The sequence below is a fragment of the Passer domesticus genome, chromosome 9 (genome assembly GCF_036417665.1).
Source record: "Passer domesticus isolate bPasDom1 chromosome 9, bPasDom1.hap1, whole genome shotgun sequence".
In the NCBI taxonomy this organism is placed as follows: domain Eukaryota; kingdom Metazoa; phylum Chordata; class Aves; order Passeriformes; family Passeridae; genus Passer; species Passer domesticus.
Window position 1 is genome coordinate 44,598,786 of NC_087482.1, and position 23,789 is coordinate 44,622,574.

Here is a 23,789-nt window from a genome sequence, read left to right on the forward strand (position 1 = left end):
GGACACATTCCCCATGGCCAGAGATTGTTCAGCACTGCTTTGGGAACGTCAGGAACTGCCCAGCCAAGCTGAATAAAAGCACAGGAGATGGGAATCCCACCTGGGACTTGGGCAGGAGAAATCTCCACCTTAACCTTGGGATACTGGGAGTTGTTCCTGGAATAAGAATGTTCCTGGAGCAACCGTGTTACTGCAGTAATAGTCTGAATGTTGTGTTTCTCCTTTGTTTTGGTGGGGGTTTTTTGTTGGTTTTTTTTTTTGTTTGTTTTGGGGGGGTTTTTTGGGGGTATTTTTGAAGTTTTTTGTTTGTTTGTTTTTTTGTTTTTTTGTTTTTGTTTTTTGGTGTTTTGGGGGTTTTTGGTGTTTTTTTTTTTTGGGGTGGTTTTTTTTGTTTTTTGGGGTTTTGTTTGGTTTGGTTTGGGTTTTTTTTTTTTTTGGTTTTTTGTTTTGGGTTTTTTTGGGGTGGTTTTTTTTGTTTTTTTAAGCAATATTGCCTCAAACTTTCCAAAAACGTTGCACAATTTCACTTTGTTCCTCCCCAGAACCCCAGTGTTCTGAGCTCAGGTGTGGCTGTGCAGTTTGCAGAGTGCTGGCTGGGTGGGAAATGCGCTTGTGGCGTGGGTTTTTCTGGGGGCACCGCGAAATGTGCCTGTCAGAGCAGTGCTCATTGATCCGTGCCTGTCAGAGCTCTGCCACCCTGGAGCCAGCACTGCCACTCACGCCTCCTGCGAGGTGTTGTGTTCTCCCAGAACCCTTCAAACGCTTCTTTATTGTCACTTTCTCCAACGTGCAATCCAATTACCGCTAAAACTTCACCACCCCTTCTTCTTTTTCAGCCGAGGCAACCTCTGGTGTTTTATTGCTGTCTTTTGGAAGTATTTAGGGGAGGCATGAGAATGCAGCAGTTAGCAAGGGTTTTGGCATTTAGGAGATGTCAAAACAGCTTTTGGTTTTTAAAAAAAGCTCATTTTTCAGGTGTGCCAGCTGATAAAACGTGTCAGTCCCAGTCAGTGAGGTAAGGGTTGATACAGGGATAAATTCCAGCTAGAAAAACCCCTTCCCATGCACTGGTTTGCACCAGGGAGCTCACCTGGCAGAGAAAAAGAGGCAAAATTTTGAGAAATTTAGAGGAAACAACACCAAATTTTCCACCAGTTGCCCAGTGGTGCTGGAGGACACAAAAATACTGATGTATGTGTCCCTTCCACTCATTGTTTTTTGAGCAAGCAGGAGTTTAAAAACTCTTTAAGTTGTTCCTGAAGACTTCAGATCTCATGGAAATTCAGGAGTTACTGTGCAGCTGCCCACAGAGCATTTAAAATAAAAAGAAAAATGGATCAGTGTGAGTGAACAAATGTATTGGCAGCCAGTCTGGCCTTAAAGGAAAAACAGCTTTGCTAAGCCTTATAAATGTGTCACCAGTGCCTCTGGAGATGTGGAATTCTCATCTTGAGCTATCCTCCTTTCTTAATGCAACCTAAAATATACAATAAAGGCTGCAAACAAATCCCATATACAGATTTCAAGAGACAAAAACCCCTCCTCTGTGTGCAGCAGATTTCTGCATTTCTTTTCAGTATGTATTTCAATGTATAAAGTGCAAGGGCAATGAACCCCTTTCTTTATTAATATAATTTAAAATAGACAGTAAAGGCTGCAAACCCCCTCTATATACAGAGTTTAAATGACAAACAACTCCTCTGTATTCACCAAATTTCTGCCTCTGGTGCACATTTAATTTTTTAACAACTCTTCAATGTTTTGCAGGATTTTTTTTCATCTAAGTTGAATTTAATTTTCTATAATAACAACACCTTGCATTCCATAAGGTGACCTCAATACCTGCTTGCTGTACAGGTGTAACCATGGCATTCCTTTTCTTTGGAACATATTTTTCGTGCTTTCTGCTCTGGATTGTTTTAGATTCCCAGTGTGAACCCAGGAACCAGATTTAGATGACAAAATTCAAGGTACAGTCCGAGAAAATGAGTGATTGGGACCCATTATCAGGGATGGCACATGGACACTAATTATGGTCTCAGCTATTCTGTATCTTAATCAATTCCAGTGATCTTGTTTGTAATTTTTACTCCTCCTGACAAGGAGCTGCTCAAAGGAATAAATTGGCCATCAGTGTAATTTGCTTCTTGCACACAAAAGGCTCCCAGATTAACAGGATTTTTCCCCCTGGAGAAATCTCCCTCATCCGCTCTTGGCTTGTGTTAATTATTCCTTTGGTTTTTTTTGTTTTCCGAGGGGCTCAGGATGTGCAGACAGCAGCTCCAGTGCCCACCACTGGTGTGCCCCAGCACACTCCTGCTCCTCTGGGCTCAGCAGGAAAACAAGCCTGCACCAGCCCAAAAAAGTCAGGATTTGTGACCAGAACCACCTCACATTCACAAAATCCAGCCTGTTTTGTTTGTTCCTGGCACAAAAACAGACAGAGTGGTTGAAAGCTACTAATGGAATTTGGGAAATCAGGGAGCAGAGCAGGGTGCCCGTGGCAAAGGGTTCTTGATGAGATCTTCAAAACACCTCGTTTGATTAGTGCACCTCCCAGATCCAGCCCTGCCCCTTTGTTGTGCTACAGGTGGTTTTGAAAACAACTTACAAAGAGGCTTTTTTGTCTTTTTCATGCTGTTAAAGCAAATTGGTATGTAATTAGATTTATATAGTGAATAATCTTATTTGCATATCCAATTAATTCTTCCTGTTTTAATTTGCTAGGGTTGGATTCACATTGGTAGTAAAAAAATAACACTTAAATTATCAAGCATTCAAATTTTCTTCTGCTGTTATTTGTTCAAGGTCTTCCATTAAAATTTGGTTCTGGGCATTGTCTTCCTTTTAAAAGCTGTTAAATAACATGGAAAAAGGCCATGAAAAACCCAACCCACCTGACTTGTGCTGTAAAAGCATTAAGGGTCTCTTTAAGCTGGTCGGGGGAATGCAGTGTGAATTTAGACTTTTTCAGCATCTTTTTATCACAGAATAGTTTGAGTTGGACTGATGCCTCAGGTTTGGCTTTTCCATTTTTCATATTTTGTACTGCTTTAGTGTGTGGGTCTGGGATTCATATTAAGGAATGATGAGCTCTGCACAGAGCAGGGAGACAAAACAATTCCTGCTCCAGCTGGGCACCAAGGACAAATGATCCCAATCTCAGCCCAGGAGCACAAACCCCGTGGGCTGCAGAGAGAAAAACAAGGATGGGAGTGCAGGGGCTGCAGCTGGGATTGGACACTGAACTGCAATGTGCACATGGAGCAGAGCTGAGCCCAGGGAGAGACCCCGGCAGCGCTCGTGCATTTTGGGAACATTTGGGTTCATCTTGGGCTCATTTTGGGACCATTTGGGTTCATCTTGGGTGCATTTTGGGACCATTTGGGTTCATCTTGGGCTCATTTTGGGACCATTTGGGTTCACCCTGGGTGCAGCCCTGGCTGGGCTCTGGGGCTGCCCAAGGTGGATCCATGGAGGAGATCCTTTGAATCAATCCCTGCTTTATTCTGTAGCTCTGCCCAGCCTCTGCTCCAGGGCAGCACAAGGCATCAGGAAGGGACCTTAAAGATGATCCAGTCCCAGGGCAGGGACACCTCCCACTGTCCCAGGCTGCTCCAAGCCCCAATGTCCAACCTGGCCTTGGGCACTGCCACGGATCCAGGGAATTCCATCCCAGCCCCTCCCCAGTCCCACAGGCAGGAATTCCTTCCCAATGTCCCATCCATCCCTGATTCTGGGGATGGATTTTACAGGGGCTGAATGGTTAATTCAGGAGGCTTTAGCAAAAATGGTGCCAGGGAAAGGGAGATGGACTGAAAATGGATGTTCTCATGTGGGGCCTTGGAGCTGCTTCAAAGTGAGCAGAGGACACTGCAGAGGGAGAGGTTAAGAACTGAAAATTAAAACAGCAATTTCTTTAAAAGATTTAATAAACGAGGCAAATGTGTTGCATAATTGTGTTGCAATGATTTGAAATAGGTCCTAAGGAAAATTGCTTTGAATCCTAATTAGCAACTAATGATTATTAGCTGAATCCGGTGCCAGGGAAGAAATAAATAGGTGAAATAAATAGGAAGCTACTGCTTCCACCTCCAACCAGCACAGCTGTTGTCCCAGTTTTGGGCTGTTTTTCCCTAAAGGCTGAAGTGACTGCAGCAGATCCCGTGCAGATCCCGGAGAACACCTGGGCTGCGTTGCTGCCACCTCATACAAATGAGGTGACAATTGGTGGCAAAACAATTTCTGTGGACAGGTTTTACCTCCTGAGGAACAACTGCGCTGTTCTGTTGAGTCAGAAAAATAAACTGCGCTGGGTCCTGTGCCCCGAGGAGCCCTCTGTGGTCTGAGGTGGGAATAGGTGTCCAGGTAATGCATTCCCACTCTTTTTCTCTTGGATTCATCCTCTGCCTGCTTGTAAAATGCTCTGCACCGAGCTCCAAACTGCTTTTAGCTTCCCAGGGCAGGAAAAGACACTGCACGTCCCAGCGTGTCAGAAAACTCGGGGAAAATGACCTCCAGCTCTCAGGCACTTATTGCAAACCTATTTTAAATTGAATACACAAGCCCAGATAATACAGGCTGTTTGATAAGAAACATTAGAGAAATCCATAACACGAGGCTTTTTATTATGGGTTTATTACATCAATCTCTCCAGTGGGTAATGGAACTTGTAAATATACTCTTATGTAGGAGTCTCCTTGCGGGCTTTTTATTCATGCTGAAGTAAGCACAGCAAACTTATTTGCTGTCAGGGTACATTGAATTTAAGATTAGTATTTATTTTGGTTCTAAAGAGGTTCAGCTTTTGTGAATTGGAAGCCGGAGCAGCTGTAGGAGAGGAGGTGGGAGCTGCAGGGGGGCTTTGGGGGGAAAATGAGTTTTTCCCGGCAAACTGCTGGTCCCTGTATGGGATACAGGGACTGTGCCCATTAAGGGCTGTGGGTCGTGTGCTCAGAGCTCCTTCAGGAGGGAAACCTCGCTTTGTTTAAGCAGCAGCTTGCTGTGTGTTCATTGACTAAGCCCAGCAAGATGAAAAATCATCCGTGGGATTAGAAAAATATTTAAAGGATGTATTGCCTGCGTTACTGCGCAGTGCAAACACGGGCACGGTGCTCTCTGCACTGTAAACATTTGTTCTTTACTGGGAAAATGCTTTTAATTCTCTTCTAGAGGTAAACAAAGTAATGCTGCTGCAGCAGGAACCCAGCAGGTTTTTGCTTACTTGGGAGAAGCCGAGGGGACGTTTGTGCTGAGTAAAGAGTCGAGGAAAAGTTTACAGACAAGTGCAAAAAGGAGTTCAAATCGTAGCAATGCTAACAAAAACCAAGAACAGCTCTTGGTTTTCACCTTAAAAACTCTGCAGTTTTTAAGTAGATTTGTTGGAGGATGTAGTAATTAATTGGTGGTTGTCTTAATATAGGAAGAACAATCCTTAATTAGAGGATGTTAATTGGACAGACAGACCAGAAGCCTGCTGAGGTGACAGCAAAGTCAGCCTTAACTTAGAATTTTAACAAAGTTGGGGATTTTTTTGTTTTTTTGATTGTTTTTTTTTTTTAGTTGGTTGGTTGGTTGGTTGGTTGGTGTTTTGTTTGGTTTGGTTTCTTTTTTTTTCTGTATGGAACAGATTATGAGTGAAGAATGAAGGGTGTGTGTGTTTAATTAAGGTCTGAGGGTAACAAATGTGCTTGAGCCACAAAACCGCGTCTGTGTCAAACCCCCCTGAAAGAAATCACCCCTTCCCCTGGCTGGGCACTTCCTTCTGGGCTAAGGCAGCTCCTAAAATGCATCAGCAGAAAGCTCAGCACTAATTTTGATGTCCCTTCTCCCATGTGTTAATTATATATTATCATCTCTATCTCTTGCATTTTTGAAAAGACAGAAGCTTTAAGAAAGGTGTTTGTTGTCATGTGTTCATGTTTGTTTTTATGTTTTTATATATGTTTTCATGACTTTGTATCTTTTCTTGTCTTTATGTATGTTTGTTTTCATGTATTTATGGTTATTTTCATGTCTTCATGTGTGTTTCCATGTCTTTATTGTTGTTTCCACGTCCTTATATGTTTGTTTTCATGTCTGTAAGTTTGTTTTCATGTCTGTAAGTTAGTTTTCATGTATTTATGTTTGTTTTCATGTCTTCATGGTTGTTTTCATGTCTTTATGTATGTTTATTTTCATGTCTTTGTTTTTCATATCTTTATGTATGTTTGTTTGTATGACTTTTTGTTTTCATGCCTTTATGTTTGTTTCAATGATTTTGTTTGTTTTCAGCTCTTTATGGTTGTTTCCATGTCTTTATGTATGTTTTCATGTTTTCTTGTCTTTATGTTTGTTTTCATCTCTATGTTTGTTTTCATCTCTTTCTCTGTTTGTTTTAATGTATTTCTGTTTGTTTTCATGCCTTTATATTTGTTTTCTTATCTTTCTGTTTGTTTTCATGTCTCAGAGCTGCTTTGGCCACTTCCTCGGTGCTCTCCAAACCTCCCTGCAGCCGCAGTGCTGAGGGTGCTGAGCCTCTCTCAGAAGTGATGCCTTGAGCAGCAAATGGCTCAAGAGGAACTTTGTGGCTTTGAATTCTTGCTGCTCACAGAACAAGGCCCCGCCCAGGCAGCAGTGATCCGTAAAGAGTTATTCCCTGTTTAATTACTGTGCCTGCACTTTTCTCCTGATGGAGTGTGCTGCTGTGCTTACTGGAGAAAAGTTAAAGCCCAAGCTCTCTGTCCCAGATAAAAGGCTGCTTACAGAAATTCTTATTTGTCTTTGAGGCTTCTGGAAAAAAAAATAAGGTTTTTCATAGTGCGTTCTCAATCCAGTATAATCCTTAATTTTCAAAACACAGAAAGCCTTATTTTTTTTTGCAATTGTAATGAAAAAATTGCTGAAGCAATGCACATTATTTCGATTACCCATTAAGCCTTCTCTGCTCTAGAATGAAATTACATGATTTTAGTTAATTTTCTTGCTTTTAACTTCTGACTTGTAATTTACCAAACGAGAAAAACAAACCACTACAACTCTGCTGATCTCCCATTGCTCCCAAAATGAGTAATGCAAGTCAGCTCCTATTTTGGCTTCTTTGTGGTATTTTGGGCTTTTTATACTAAAACACAGGCAGGAGTAACATTTAGTTTGCACCGTGGTTCTGATCTGTGACTTCCATAAGGCTGCAGCATTATATTGGCTTGGCATAAATGGGCCTTGCACAGTGAGTGATTTATTTCACTTTATTTCATTTCGTGTTGATCATATCAACAGAGTAAACTATAATTTCTTGGTGAACGATAAAATACAATGTAGTTTTAATTATAAAGTAATAGGCCTTGATCAGATGAAGGAAATGCATGTGATCCCCTCAATTTAGCTCTTGCCTCGCTCTCCTCATCAATATTGAATTTGCATTTTGCATAATGTTGCACCTCGGTGCTCCCTAGGTGAGGAACCCAAGACTTCATAAGTAAAGAAAAATTAAATTTTACCCTTGGGAAAGGCCCTGTTGGGAAATGGAGGCTCTTGGATGTCACAGAATCATGGAATTGTTGAGGTTGGAAAAGCCCTCAGAGAACACTGAGTCCAGTTGTTCCCCAGCACTGCCAAACCCACCTCCACCCCATGTCCCAAATGTCACATCCACACCCTCCTGACCACTCCAGGGATGGTGCCTCCCCTGCAGAGCCTGTTCCAATGCCTGACCACCCTTGCAGTGAAGATATTTTCCCAAATATCCCATCCAAACCTGCCCTGGCACAACTTAAGGCCGTTTCCTTGTCTCACATTCAAGACTCTGTTTCCAGGAGCTGCTTTCTCCTGGTGTTGAAACACCACAAAAGGATCTTCTCTTCCCAAAGCTGAGCTGGGCAGGGCAGTTTGAAATGGACCAAGCTATTCCCTGGAGGTGAATTGTGTCTCTGGGGCATCCCCATGGTGCTGCTCTTTGCAGGTGAGCCAGGAGTGTGTGAAGGCTTCACCTGCTCGTGTGACACCAGGCACAAGAAAGGCTCTCCTGACAAATGCCATCCCTCTGAGCAGGCTTGGAGAGTGCTAAATTGCAGTGTCACAAGTCAGAAGTCAGGGTTTTGACAGCTATTACTGATTTCTTTTCCCTGCTGTGTTGCTTGAAAGTTCATAACATTTAAAGAAATTAAGGGAATACATGTTACCCGTGGGCAGATTGCACAACCTGCACTCCTGGCTGCTCCTTTGATGCTTTGCTGATTGAACTCTGAGAACTTTATTTAAGCCTCCCTCAGTTTGGCATTTTGATATTAATTTTAAGGCTGGGTTTGTGTTGTCTGTGTTTGCGTGGAGGGTCTGGTCGCTCTGCAGGGATAACCCAGCAGAAAAATGAGGAAAAATTGTGATTTTTAGGGCTGGGGAGTGCCCATAGTGGTGTGTGCCAGCTTCCAGAGCCCTCAGGAACCCTCTGTTCTCTAATTTCCCACTGGGCACTGGGACTGGCTTTTGTTCCTGCTCTGCTGAGGGTTACAGAAACATTTTGAAAAACAGCAATGAAAAAAAACTGAAGGGCAACTCCTCAAATGTGCCCTGAATTGGAGCAATTGCAGCCACTCCAACGAAGTTACAGAGAGTGAGAGCAGCTGAGCTGCCAGCCCAGTGCCCCACAGCAGACTTCAAATGCCTTAAACCCATTTATGGAACAGAACCACCTGGAGATTACAGCCTGGGATCCTGTTTACAGGATTATTAAACATTTTCTTGCTTTAGCAGCAGTGAAAAGTGAGGGAGGTTTTCCTGTCCAGGGTCAGGAGCCTGCTCAGCATCAGGGTGTGCAGTGCCTGGCAAGGAAGGGCTTGGATTTACCTCTCTGTGTGACTCCAGAGCAGAGGTCCTTCTCTTTTCCTAAATATCCTGATTATTTTTAATAGTAATTGTTATTTAATAATACAATTAATTCAATAATAAAATTGATGAAATTAAATTAATTAAATCAGGACGCCATCAGTCTTGCATCAGATCATTGGAAGCTGACACGGAAAATTTTGCCCAAAAAATGTAGATTTATAGCATGATAAACATGAGGTTTCCCTTTCTCACCATTCTTTTAGTTACCTTTTAATTTCTTATATTGAAATACTTCTCTTTCTTCTCAAGGCAAGGGCTGACCAATTTAGAAATAGGAAGAAAATTGCAGAGGGTAATATTTGTAATGGGGCAGATTCTTAAATCTTGCTTGTGCCAGTGCTCTGTGATAGAAAGGAATGTGTTTACAGTTAAATTCTACTTGGTTTTGGTTTTTTTTTTTTCCAAAATAGGGAGAAAACAAACCTCCATCAGGTGGAGATGATGAAATTTTGTCACACCTGTCCAGTTGCAGCGTTGTCTCAGGGACACGGAAATGTTCCAGAATTGCCAAAACCAAACATTTCTCCAAGGAGAAATGTCCCTGCTGTGGACTGAGTTAACAAAAAGGTGTTTTATTCTCTGCTTTGTGCAGAGAATAAACTGTGCAAATAATAACCAGTTATTTGTTTGTGCACAGAATAACCTGTGTGGTTTGAAAGCTCTGTGCCTGTTGGTTGGAATCCCTGTGGATTCCCCTGTACCCAGCTCGTGTTCCCTTGCCCTAATTGCAGATTTTGTGCTCAGAGCAGGCAGATCTCCAGTGCCCCTTGGCAGGCTGAGCCACCCCAGTGCATTTCTGCCCAGTGCCATGGTGCAAATTACCTTACAGGTGTTGGCTCTGGTTGTGCCAGCCTGATCATCCTTCCCCTTCCCAGCGAGCTCCTGAGGCCCTGCTAATTCCATCTGCTTATTCACAAATATTTAAGAGAGGAATCCATGGCCTAAACCTCTCTGTAAATAGCTGGATAAAAAGCTGGCAGGGATCAGCTCTCCTTTGACAGATGTACTTAAACCTGGAGGGAGAAAAGAGGCTTCACCTTGAAGCCAAGCACCAGAGAGCTCCTTTCACCTTGAAGCTTTCTGCAGGGTTTGGCTCCTCAATCAAGTGAGAGCCCGGACACACTGCCAGAGTTGTCTTTGTTTTTGCAGCAATAGATGACACAGAGATTATAGGTTATTGCCCCAGGGACTTGTCTTTTCTAGGGTTTGAGGATTTTAAAGGAAAGAGGTTTTTTCACTACATAACTCTGCCTGTCTGCTGCTGGGGTGGGGAGCATGGCATTTGTTACCCTGGCTTTTCCACACCTTCCTGATTGCATCAGAGATTCAAATCAATTGAAGTCCAGGGAGGTATTGTGCAAAGGAAATATGTGGCTTTAAAATATACACATGTAGCCAACTACTTCTGCTTTTTAATCCATCCACTTCATAGTCCCTGTCATACTCAAGACAGCTGAAAGTTTTACAATAATGATGTGTGTTCTTGGCAGACAGCAATTATATCAGCACCTTACATTTTGCTAATAAATCAATAGATAATTAGCACAGGCCTTGGAAACATTTCTATTCCCAAGTAGCTCTGTGCAAGAACGCCCAGCACTGGTGGTAGCACCATTAGCACTGTATTAATCTGATTTTTGCTGTTGTTTTATACTCACAGCTCTGTCGTGGGCTGGTATTGTCCTCAACAGGGCACTGTGAGTTCCTCTGTTTATTTTCCTGCTCTTGGCTGTGGTGACTCAGGGAAGAGGCTGCATGGTGAGGAAATTTGTGATTTTCTGCAATATGGGAGCCATGTGCTTTTGTGGGACACTGAAGGGGACATGTGTGATGATAATCAGGTTGTTGACTTGCTAAGAGAACACAAATTGCATCCTGGTAAATGAGAGTTTTGTTGGAGGACAGGTTGTGCTGTGGTGGGAATGGCCTCCCCCAGCAGTCTGGAGCCAGGAGAGGAGGCCCAGGGAATATCCACATTTATATGCAGGATATCCACATGTCAATATCCACATTTGTGTGGATAATATCCACATTTGTGTGCAGGATATCCACACGTGAATATCCACATTTGTGTGTAGGATACCCACATGTGAATAGCCACATTTGTGTGGATAATATCCACATGTGAATATCCACATTTATGTGCAGGATATCCACTTGTGAATATCCACATTTGTGTGGATAATATCCACATACAAATATTCACATTTGTGTGTATGATATCCACACCTGAACATCCACATTTATGTGTTGGATATCCACATTTGCGTGTAGGATATCCACATTTTTGTGTATGATATTCACATTTGTGTGTATGATATCCACACCTGAATATCCACACCTGAATATCCACATTTGTACATATGATATCCCCATACAAATATCCACATTTGTGTGTAGGACATCCACATTTGTATGTATGATATCCAGGTATGAATATCCACATTTTTGTGTATGGTATCCCCATATGAATATCCACATTTGTGTGTATGATATCCACATTTGTGTCTATGATATCCAAGTATGAATATCCACATTTGCGTGTAAGATCAGAGCTCACCCTGCTGAGTTAACCCTGCCTTTCATCCAGGCTGCCCCAGATCCCTGTGCCTCTCCTCAGTGGAGCTGTCAGAGCAGTGCTGGATTCATCTCCAGTGCTGCAGCTCCTCCAGGCCTGCCTTTACCAGAAGGGAGATTTATTCCCTCCTGTCTCCTGGGCTCCTGTGCTCTCTGGGAATATCTGACCCTGCTTTGGAGCTCGGGTGTCAGGCACTCGTGTGGCAGCTGTCACCTCTCAGGCAGGGCTGTGGGGACAGCAGGACAAGAGAGGGGACAGCAGGAGGCTCACAAGTACCTGTTGGACACCTGTAGGTGCCACAAAAGAAGCCCAGTCTTGTATCAAGGGGCTGTCCCCAAAGATGCAGAGCTACAAGTGGAAAACACCACTTCATACACTTTTAAAATATCTGGGTTTTATTGGATTTTTTTTTCTTTGAACAGGAAGCACCTTTAGTGGTTCTTGTTCATTGAGAAGTCTACAGAATTAGTCGCAGCAGGACTATGTGGTGTGAAATATTCTTTGTTTGAATTTCAAAGCCAAGTGCAGTTGCTGTTAACAGGAGTGATAGGCAAAAAGGAAGGAGAGAGCCATCCAGTGGAGCCCTTTGCTGCTCAGAAGGATGGAGTGCAGCTGCTCACCTTGAAGAGCAGGCTGCTGTGGCAATCAGCCTTGCCCTTGAGCTGTCCCATCCATTCCAATTCCCACTTTTCTGAAGAGCTGCTCTTCCCAAGGTGCAGTTTTGTCTCGAAGAAATACCAGCTTGTAGCAGTGTATGAAAACAGCCCAGCACACAGAGCAGGGAGCAATTCCCTCAGCAGCAAACAAGGAAAGCATTTCTCTCATTTACCCTGGATGTACTCCAAGAATTCTCTGTTCAGTTTAGTTATTATCTTTCCCTACGGTGTGGAATATTCAATTAAACTTTCTCTCAAATTGGCCATAACTTTCAATGGAAATTAAAGCAGTTCTATTTAGGTACCAGTAGCTGTCACCAGGCTTAATGTTCAGAGAGAATAGGAATGGTTCCACCTGTTTGGTGTGAATTAACCTCGGCTGACATTCCCCATGTTTCAATTCCTCAAAAGCAGGGGAAGATGACAGCATTCAGCATCCAACAGCACAGGCTGGCTCTCAGCTTTGGGGTACTGGAGGGACACAGCAAATACACTCTTCATTTGGAATGTATTCCAATTAATCTGGCTTTTTTTTTAATAGGTTTTGTAATTCACTAGAGGGAAAAATATATATCGAGCAGAATGTTCTTTGCAATGATCTATCACTTTCCATCCAACACCATATGGACACACACCTCCTTCTGTGGTTAAATTCTTCTTTTATTGTCAAATCCACTGAAATTTCCTAGATCCTGCCTCTGACTGAAAGAAACACACTTCTGTCAGAGGAGGCAGACCCAGAGCAGGAGTACATTTGTTTTATCTGACAAGGAGGGGGAAAAATGCTTTTTGGAAGCCAATCTTGTTTGCAGGTTGTCTTGAGCTGAGGGCGGCTCGTGTTCGCTCTGGGTAACTCATTTTGGGCTCTTCAAAATAAATGTTACTCAGAAAAATAAAATCTGCCCCTGGGAGTGTCTCACAAGTTAGTTTGGCTGGGAAAGTTATTTATTTTATTGTCCTGGGGCGGTGGGAAATGTGTGAGGAGTGGCAGCATTTGTTGAATGGTGTAAAGGGGAAGTGGGCTACAATACCTGGGCACTTCCAGGTGTGTGTACACAGATATGCACTGCTTCTTGTTCTTTTTTGATGAAATGACCAAAAAAGAGTCTATTAGACACAATCTGATGAGAAGGGTGAGGGAAAAAGCCTCTAAGCACAGCAAAGAGCCTCCTCCTGGCCTCAGTGGTTTCTGTGGATTGAACTGCCCATAGTGCTCAGCGGTGATAAGCCAAAAATGTGTTATCACTGGTGGAGTGCAAGTCCCTGGACATTACTGCGACAGAAAGAAAGTTACCACTTTGAATTTATTTTTAAAAGTGTAGAATTTGCATTTCAGAGTTATCCAAACAGCAAAACTTTGCTCCCACCAAAGCAGACGCTTCAGTGGAGCAAACAACTTTGGCTGACAATAAACATCTGAGTAACACAACTTAGTCAAAAATGGGCTTTTTCTGGTGCAGGCACTTGTAGCTTCCTGTGTGCAAGAATCTAGATGGCAGCTTGTTTTATTTATTAGTGACTCTTTAGTGCTCTGTGAAGCAAATCCTCCTCCTGTGTCAGGTTCTGTGGCTCAGCCCTTATCACCCAGTGGTGGGATCTGGGCTGCAGTGATTTCAATCACACATCAAGGCTGCAGCAAAGCAGCTCCACAGGCTGAAGATTAAACAGTTTGGACTTGCTTATCTTGGTTATACACAGGCAGCAATAAGAGGAAGAAGAAAGGCACTCAGAATAATTTTATCTAGCCAGTGTTGCGAGGTTTTTCCTGCTCCTCTGCTCCCTGACAGGCTGCAGCTGCTCTCACAGCTTCTCCCTCTGCTTGAAAATCACACCAGGGTTTTTCCTCTTGCTGCCCAACAGGAAAGGCAGCCTTTTTTTCTTTTTTTTTTCTTTTTTTTTTTTTTTTTTTTTGCCATATAAAAGCTGAATGTTGAACAGTGTCAGCAGCAGGTGGAATATTTGGAAGTGTTTTCATTTGATTTTTATTGAGCTTCCACTTAGGCTTGGGTGAACTGAGTTATTCAGTAGACAAATCAGAGTTTTCACCTATTTGTGACTATTTCTACCTTTAGTTCTCTGTCTTGAGTCTGTGTTTTTTAAGTTGTTAATTGCTCACTGATTAATGACACAGACAGGATGGGGTGGACCATTTTCATTAACCCTTGAAGACCAGGATGCTGCAGGTTCACCTCTGCTCCTGCAGCCAGGTGATGTCCTGGAAGTGTGGGGACACTTTTGGACCCTCAGGTTTGTTCCTATTTCCCACCTCAAGTAGCTGAACCGTTCATTTTTAATGCAAGCTGTGTTTTCCTGGGATGGGAGGAGGAACAAAGCCAGACCTTTGGTGTGATGTGATATAAATTGACATTCTCTAATTGAAATAACAGCAGATGACAGCCCAGAGAGGGGTGTGAGGCAGGTGACAGAGGCAATCCAGCACATCCCTGAGTCAGCAGCCCCTAACTGGATTATCTGGGATGCTCTGGCTCGTGCCACCATCAGACTCTGTGCTCCTGGGATTTGAGGCATCTCTCACACAGGACCCCAGCACGCGTGTATTTTCCAGTGAGAAAACAGGATACATTCCAATGTATTTTAAATCTCTTGCTTTCAAAGCCACTCATGCACTTCTCAGAGCTATAATTGTGATGGACTAGGCTATAATATCCCTTCTTGGGTGGATGGGGCTGCTCAGGGAGTGCAGGGTCTCAGGAACAAGTTTGGATGCCATAATCCAGTCCCTTATGCTTTATGGCTATTATTATCTTTTCCCACCAGCAGCATGAGTTGCACACAGGTGTAATTTAAAGCTAGAGACTGTGTGAAATGTGTTCTGAATAATAGATGAGTTTCAGTTGCGTATCGTTAGCATATAATTAAAAATAAAGATAAATACAAGGCCTGTGACTGTTCTTGTAGTGGGGCCTGAGGGAGGGGACACAGAGGTGGTTCCTTTCTATTCTTCCTGGCAGAGTTTCTGTGAAATACTTCTGTGGAGATGGCAGAATCTGCTCTCCCTGAGTGAAGGGCTGTTGTTCTGTCCTTGGCAATCCAGCTGATTTCCCAGGGTCAGGCAATATCAGGGTTATTCCCATTCATTCTCACCTTCCTTCCATCTGGAAGATCCATCATCTTCTGTTCACTCTTTTTTTTTTTTTACTCTATATTTTTTGTACATCCCATCATCTGTAAATTTTATTTATTCATTTTTCCCTGACCTCCTACACCCACAGATCTCCTGTATCCCCATCTGGGTGGGCTTCCAGCAGCCTGACTGAAGTGAATTCCGTGCTCACATCCCTGCAAGTCCCTGCACACTGAAGGAACAGAGACTGCAGGGCAGCAAAAGATTGGAAAATGATTTTAAGATGTTAAATCAAGGTTCCTTCCAGTCAGCTGAAAGACTTTCTGACTGTGAGCACTTCCAGCATGTCCTCGCTTGCTCTGAACTTAGAGGAGCAGCCAGACATTGACACTGATGAGAGGAAAAGTCTCGGTGAAATCAAGATAGCTGATCTTTTCAGGCAGGAAAAGTTGGTTTCTTTTGTGTTCTGAACAGCCACTGTGGAGATAAAACTGCTACAAGCAGGATGGAGAGCAGGGAGTTTAGTCAGAGCTTGCTGTGGGTGTCTTGAGCAGTGTCAGAGAATTTCCTGCAATTCTGCAGAGCGGTGGGCAGGGAAGAGCTGCACCTCGGGGATGGGGCAGCTCCCAGGGCTGAGAGAGGAGAAATTGATAAGGTGAAGGCAGAAAGTGGTTGAGGAGAGAGGAAAGGAGAAAGGGAGGACTTAACAGCTCAAAAAATCAGAGTGTATTTTTAAAATGAAGGAGGAAGGTCAGCACAAGGGAGGCTCCTGTCAGTAATCACCGACCTCAGAGTGCTGGACAGCTGGGAAATGACTCCTGAGCTCCTTGAAGGTCATGTCAGCTTGTTTCGCCAAAATATTTTCCCTCTTCCACCTCTATCTAGTGTGAATTTTTAGTGCTCTGGAGGGCAGGAGTGTGGAGTGTCCTTGTCAGGGCTGGGAGCCCCATTCCTGGGGAGCTGTGGGGCTGCTGCCAGGGGCATTGTGATTTGAACTGAGCTTTGCTATGCCAGCAGTGCCTGCTCTCACTGTTTGAGCTTTGGGTGGGGCTCCATTCTGTGCTCTCTTTAGTGTAGGACATTTTCATAACTCCATGTGAGGTTCAGTGGCTTTTGGAAAAAAAAAATCTGCCGTTATCAACTAAATAAAGCGACATCAGATCTTTTCCAAGGTGGATGGCACATGGCCTCTTGCTGCTGAGACTCTGGTTTGTATTTTAAGCCTGGAGCATGGAGATTCCATGAGTGACCTGTCCCATTTCCCTGTCCCTGCAGATGACAACACCCTGCACGGGCCGGTTTTCCTCCAGGAGCCCGACAGCGTCATCTTCCCCTTGGACTCGGAGGAGAAGAAAGTGAAGCTGAGCTGTGAAGTGAAAGGAAATCCCAGACCAACCATTGGGTTTGTTCAGTGTTTGACTGTTCCTAGAGCCTTTGTGCTGTGTGTGGCAGTGATGTCCCTGGAGGCTGCCACAGTGCTGATCCCAAAAAAATCCCCAGGGGCAGCTCTGATCTGTGCTCTGTGACCAGGGACAGGATCCAGGGAGGGGCTGGAGCTGGGCCAGGGGGGTTTAGGTTGGATTTTAGGGAAAGGTTCTTCCCCCAAAGGGTGCTGGGCTCTTCCCAGGCTCCCCAGGGAATGGGCACAGCCCCAAGGCTGCCAGAGCTCCAGGGGATTTTGGAAAACCCTCCCAGGGATGCCCAGGGTGGGATTTGGGGTGTCCTGGCCAGGATTTGGACTTTGATGGTCCTTGTGGGTCCCTTCCAGCTCAGGATGTTCTGTGATCCTGGGGCATTAGGAAATCTCCAGGTATTGCAAAATTTGGGCAGGAGTTCTAAAACACTACAAAAGGATTATAAATAGTCCTGGCTCTCAGATTAACCATCCTTTCCCATAAACATGGATAAAAATCCTCATTCTTTTCAGCTTTAGTAGCTGCTTTGGGATCCTTGGAGGAAGGTGCTGTCCTCCTCAGTGCTGCTGCTGCTCATCTCTCCCCTTTGGTGACTCTCACTGTGCCCACCAGTAAACGCCACTCTGAAACCAATCAGAGCCACCAGGCTCTGCCTCGGTGCTGCCTCCTGACACAGGCAGCTCTTAGTGCCATAAAACCCATGGATCCATGGCCAAACAGCTCCAGAGCTTCTCTGTGCACTCAGGAGCTGGGAGGGGCTGGAATTCCTCAGTGCCCCGCTTTGTGACAACATCTGCCGGGAGGGAATTTTCTGAAATTTATAAACAAACAACCAGCAAGTCAGGAGAGGGGGGAAAAATATCCTCAGTGGACTTGAATGGGTTAGTGATCCTGTCCCAGGGACTTCCCCTTGCCAAGTGATTCATTCCAAAGAGCAGCAGCACCAGCAAATACAGAAGCATTAATCATTTCAGAGACTGAAATATATGTCAAGGATATTGCTCTTTCAGTTAAATACTGGAATATTTCAATACCACTCAGGAAACTTCCATTTTTGTGCCCTTTTTTTAAAATATTTTATTTTTAATGAGTAGTCAGAGCCATTCTAAACCTTCCTTTACTTACTTCACGCCGTGTTTCCAAACACCCGGGAGCATCAGCAGAGTTTAACTTTGGCATTCTGTGCTGCAGGTGGAAGTTAAATGGAAGCAGTATTGACGTGGGCATGGATTACCGCTACAGCCTGCTGGAAGGAGCCCTGCTGATCAATAACCCCAATAAAAGCCGGGATGCTGGCACGTACCAGTGTGTGGCAACAAACCCCTTCGGAACCATTGTCAGCAGAGAGGCCAAGCTGCAGTTTGCCTGTAAGTCACAAGGCAGCCTCTGTTCCTGTGCTGGAAAAACTGGGAGCTGGGAGTCTTTTTCCACATTTTCCTGGTGGGTTATGGGGTGCTCTCTGTGGGAAATGGGTTTGGAGAAAGTTCTCAAGGCCCACACAGTGTCCATCCGTGTGCAGACCTTGAGATAAGAAATGCTGACTTAGAAATGCCATGGCATAGGATGGACGTAATTGAGGAAGAAATAGAACTAGAAAAGTTTCAAAGGATGGCCTTGCAAATAGCTCTGGATACTTTGGAGAAATAGAATTATGAAAGATTCATTGTGGTGGGACCCATGAGGGGTAATTTTGGATGACTGGCTTTAATGCATTTACAGCACGCTGTGGCTAAAGCTGATAGGCCAAGAAACTTTTATAGTGTATTGAAATTAAGAAATAGTTAGTTTTTGATTGTGAATTATAACACCTGTATTGTCTTATCCTTCTCATGAGACTGAAAATGGAATAAAAGTTTTTGTAACGTCTTTCACCTGTCCCATCTCTGGGTCAGAAAAGGAAATTGTCTGACAAATTGGTGCCCCGTGCTGATCAATAATCCCTGTAAAAGCCAGGATGCTGGCTCTTTTCCAGTAATGGTGGGGAAGTCAGATTTTTGACTCCTAGATTATATTTTAGTTTGCTAAAACAGCACAATTAATTTAGAAACATTTGGATTAAAGCAAAAAACATCAGGGTTTCTCAAGGTGGGCTTTGAAAAAAACAAATTTTTGTCTTCTCTAATCAAAGGGATGGCAAACAGAATTAGCTGAATTAGGAAACAAAGAGTGATTTAAGTTTATTACAAAGGCTCTGCCTCTGACAAACAATCAAAATGGGCATGTGAAGCTTCACCCTTCATCTGAGCAACCCCTTATTTTCCGTCCTCATCTTGTGTTGTGTGGTTTTTGTTTTATCTCATTTTTATTTCTGAGGAAATGACTGTTGGGGTTTTTTTGAGAATGATGGGTAAGATTTGAGGGGTTTTCCCCCTTCCTCTTAAGAGTTAAATTGTGAATCTTGGGGCATCAGTAATGTGTGGTGTTGTTCAAGGGCTGTGATATTCTTCTGTAGCCTTTTCAGGGAAGATTAAGCTGTGATTGAGCCATTCAGCCTCCTGTGGAGGGCAGACAGGGTCAGCAATTTCATCCTTGAAATATGTATTTAGGTTACAAACTCATTATGATAAAAGTGCTAATATTTCCCCTGAATACTTGCTTTTTGATATGGCATTTTCATTTCAGGTTTGTCCTTTTTGATTTTTTCTTTCTCACTCTTTTTCCCTTTCTCTTCCCACTTTTATTTCTTTTTTTTTTTTCCACGCTAGTTGTCTCTGAAATTGAACATATTTTCACCGAGTGAGGAATCTGCTGTGCCACAGTAACAGAATATGGATTAATGATACCCTCAGCCCCGTGCTTATAGCAACACAGGCTTTCAGAAAATAAAAAAGCTTTAAATTCTTGAGTATGGATCTAATAATGGCTTTTCCACAAAGATCTACGGAAACACAGCTGAACTAGATTAAATGATGCACTTTTTATTTTGGGGGCTGGGGCTTAGCTTGATGATTTTATTCACTGTGCCGTGGTTTCTGTTGGGAAATAACCCTGGAATCAAGCAGGAGTTGTGGCTGGGAGGCAGAATTTTGGGGCTGAGCCCACCCCTCCAGAGATGTGATCAAAGTTGCTTTTTGTGGCCCGGATCCTGCTTCCGTTGAGGATGGAGATAAAGCTCCCATTGATTTCTAGTGGCACCAGAGCTGGCCCACAGCCCTCCCAAAGTGATGAATTTGCAGCTTGTTCCTCCTGCTCAGCTCCCCTCCCTTTGGCAGGGCAGGGAGGATGAGCTCCCAGAGTGCCCTTGCCAAACTATTGAATCACAGAATCAGAGAGCCACAGAATCACAGAGCCACGGAATCACAGAGCCACGGAATCACAGAATTCACAGAATCACAGAGCCACAGAATCCCAGAATTCACAGAATCAGAGAGCCACAGAATCACAGAATTCACAGAATCACAGAGCCATGGAATCCCAGAATTCACAGAATCACAGAGCCACAGAATCCCAGAATTCACAGAATCACAGAACCACAGAATCCCCAAATTCACAGAATCAGAGAGCCACAGAATTCACAGAATCACAGAGCCACAGAATCCCAGAATTCACAGAATCACAGAGCCACAGAATCCCAGAATTCACAGAATCACAGAGCCACAGAATCACAGAGCCACAGAATCCCAGAATTCACAGAATCACAGAGCCACAGAATCACAGAATCACAGAGCCACAGAATCCCAGAATTCACAGAATCACAGAGCCACAGAATCACAGAATTCACAGAATCACAGAGCCATGGAATCACAGAATGACCAGGTTGGAAGAGACCTTCGAGATCATCGACTCCAGCCCAGCCCCAACCCCTCAGCTAAACCCTGGCCCCCAGTGCCACATCCAGGCTTTGTTAAACACACCCAGGGATGGGGACTGCACCGCCTCCCCGGGCAGCCATTCCAGAACTTTATCACCCTTGCTGTAAAGAACTTTTTCCTGCTATCCATCCTGTATTTTTCCCTTGGCACAGCTGCAGGCTGTGTGCTCTGGTTCTGTCAGTGCCTGCAGACAGAGCCCAGCCCCAGCTGAGCACAGGCACCTTTCAGGAGCTGTGCAGAGTGAGGAGGGCACCCCTGAGTCTCCTTTTCTCCAGGGGAGCACCCCCAGCTCCCTCAGGGGTTCCTCCCAGGGTTTGTGTTCCCAGCCCCTCTCCAGCCTCGCTGCCTCTTCTGGACACACTCCAGCTACCCCTGGAATAATGCACAGAATGGAACATCTCACAGGGGCTGGAAGCTGTTCTGTCACTCTCTAAATTAGAGATCTCTTATTAGATCCATACTCAAGAGTTTAAAGGTTTTTTTTTTTATTTTCTGGAAGCCTGTGTTGCTATAAGCACAGGGCTTGGGGTATCATTAATCCATATTCTGTTGCTGTGGCACAGCAGATTCCTCACTCGGTGAAAATACGTTAAATTTCAGAGACAGCTATTGTGGGGAAAAAAAAAAAAGAAAAAAAAAAGAAAAAAAGGGGGGAAGAGAAAGGGAAAAAGAGGGAGGAAGAAAAAATTCCCTGGAAGGAGGTGGTGGCAAGATGAGGGTTGGTCTCTTCTCTGAGGGAACAAGTGACAGGACAAGAGGAAATGGCCTCAAGTTGTGCCAGGGGAGGATATCTGGAAAAATTTTCTTCCTAGAGTGTGGCTAAGCATTGGAAAAGGCTGCCCAGGGCAGTGGTGGAGTCCCCACCCCTGGAAGTGCTTGGACAGTGAGCAGATGTGGCACTTTGTGACGTGGTTTAGTGACCCAACTCAAAGATTGGACTTGATCTTGAGGGTGGTTTCCAGCCTGAATGTCTGATTTATACCCACACCTCCATTGTCATCAGCATGGGAAGTTCTCCAAATCACCTGGAGAAGCTCCTGTTCCTTGCAGACCCTCCTCAGGGCTGATTTGGAGATCTGTGTGTTCAGATTTGGTTTCATTTGGTGGCCTCTGGTGGTGCTGATCTTCCTGCTCCAGTCAGGCAGCACTGTGGAAGGGGGTGCAGAGGAAATGGGACAGTTCAGGGCTTCCCTTCTCTTTTAATTCCTGCCAAGGGATGTCCAGGTTGTTTATGATCACAGTGGGATGAGAGAGGCAGGACAACTCCTGCTGATTTATTAGCTCCTATAGGGAAGCATCTCTAATTACAGATAGCTTTGAATTTATTTTACCTTGCTGAGGCTGCAGTTTGTGTTTTACTGCCCAAGCTTTGCAACCAGACAGTTTTGCACATTCCCAGTGCCCCCCACCCCAGGGGTCTCCAGGCTGTGTTTGCTCCACCAGCAGCAGCTGAATCACCCCAAGCACAGGACCAAGAGCTGACCCCTCTCTTCTCCCATGGAGCCATCCCCAGTGCTCACAGATGAAATATTCCCTCCCTGCTGTGATAACTTGACTCAATTTGGCCTTAAACTCCTCAGCAGGATTTGCAGTTTAACCTGAAAATTCACAAAGCTGCTGCCAGCTGCAGGATGCTGGTTTGGAAATGAACCCTCTGGGAGCTGTGCAGGAGCTGCTGCCTCTCTCATCAGCACTGGTGGCTGCCACATGCTGTTCATTTGGAAATGGGTATCCAAAGAGGAAAATCAAGTTTGAATCAGAGCTGGTTTTCAGCCATATCATTGTTTTGCCCCCTGTTGTTACAAAAACTGCCTGAAAGTGATGTCTGTGAAGCAGGAGCTGTTAGAGAAATGGGATCCACTTTTCAGGGGGTTTTATTTGTGGGACCCCATGAGGGGAGGATGGCTGATGTCCTTCCCCTGCTCCGTGCTCAGAGGCCTCTCTGAAATCCCCTTTCCAGCCCATTTTCCAGGAAGGAGTTTCCCTTGAATCTCTAATTTAGCAGACCCATGCTCGTGCTGTGGATATTTTCTGCAGATGGCCAAAATGATATTGAGATGTCCAGGGGCTGAGGGACCAATCTCAGAGCAGGAATGAGCCCCAGGGGAGGATGATGAGTCTGAAGGGAGGTGTCCTCTGAGGATGCTGCAGCACAGGAGAAGCATCATCCTGCCCCAGGAGGTTGAAAGGAAGGGGAAAGGTCTCCTTGTTCTCTTCCTCCTCCTCATCATCCTGCAGGTGTCCCCAGACAGGTGAAATGTCTGATTTTCTGGGTGGAATTGAGCTGAACTCTTTCACTGTGTCCTCAGTGCCTGAAGAGCAGGGTTGAAGGTTGGCTGCTTTCCACCCCTGGACAGGGGAGCAGCCCCCACCTTGCCTCTGGTACCTTTTCCACTGGATTACTCATCAGGGGTGGTCCTGGGGGTCCCTTCCTGCTCAGGATATTCTGATTCCATTCCAGGAACTCTTTACTTCCTTCCTTGTTACCATGAACCTCCTCTGAAGTGAAGGGAGTCATGCTGTTGTTTCTAAAAACTCTTCCCCACACACACTTTATTAAACGAATTCATTTTATAGAAAGGTTTTTTTCCTTCAGAAATAATTGTTAAACATGAATTAGTAGCCAGGACCCAGCACTGCACGAGGCAAAGAGTGGCAGAAAATCCTGTAATAATGTGGTTGCAATGAGAATACTTTGGGGCTTTGACCTACCATCCCAAAATAATTTCACTGTGGTGGTAGAAAGAGAAAATTACTCCCAACATCCTACTGAAAAGGATTTTTTTCAATATTCCCATTGCTGGAATGTTTGCTGTTATATCTTTTACACGAGTAAGTCCCATAATTTTCACTGTTAGTTGCTAAGGAACACATTGTAATGGCTGCTCAAAGTCTTTACTGGTGAACCCTCATTGCCCTCCAGTGCATTCATTTTATCTTCTGGAGACTAAATTGTCAAGGAAGTCACTCTTTCAAGAGCAATTAATAATGAAAACTTTTTTTTTTTTTTTTGGAGGGGGGGTGATCTACTGAATTCCAAACAACCAAACCCACAATCCCAGGGATTGATCCATGTGTTCAGCAAGGAAATGGAGGAACTTCCACAGGAATCACTGCAATCTGGGGTTTGTTAAGAGATGATGTGGTTTAAACCTTCTGGAAGTGCAGCAGCCAGAGGGTTTGTGTGGAAATGCAGATTCCAGAGAGTTTAGGTGGAAATACAGGAGAGAGTTTGGGTGGAAATGCAGAATCCAGAGGGTTTGGGCTGGAAATGCAGATGCAGAGGGTTTATGTTGGAAATGCAGAATCCAGAGGGTTTGGGTGGAAATGCAGAATCCGGAGGGTTTGGGTGGAAATGCAGAATCCAGAGGGTTTGGGTGG

At 44.4% G+C, this 23,789-nt stretch overlaps 1 protein-coding gene across 3 annotated transcripts in view; it reads left to right on the forward strand.

The window, feature by feature from the left end:
• Window positions 1–23,789, forward strand: part of LOC135308221 (contactin-4) — a 269,514-nt gene that overhangs the window by 150,629 nt on the left and 95,096 nt on the right. For all 3 annotated transcript variants that reach the window (XM_064433116.1, XM_064433118.1, XM_064433119.1), the window contains 2 exons: window positions 16,457–16,583; window positions 17,788–17,963. In XM_064433116.1, coding sequence (XP_064289186.1) covers window positions 16,457–16,583; window positions 17,788–17,963 — 303 coding nt within the window. Of the gene's footprint in view, window positions 1–16,456; window positions 16,584–17,787; window positions 17,964–23,789 lie in introns of those variants that run through there.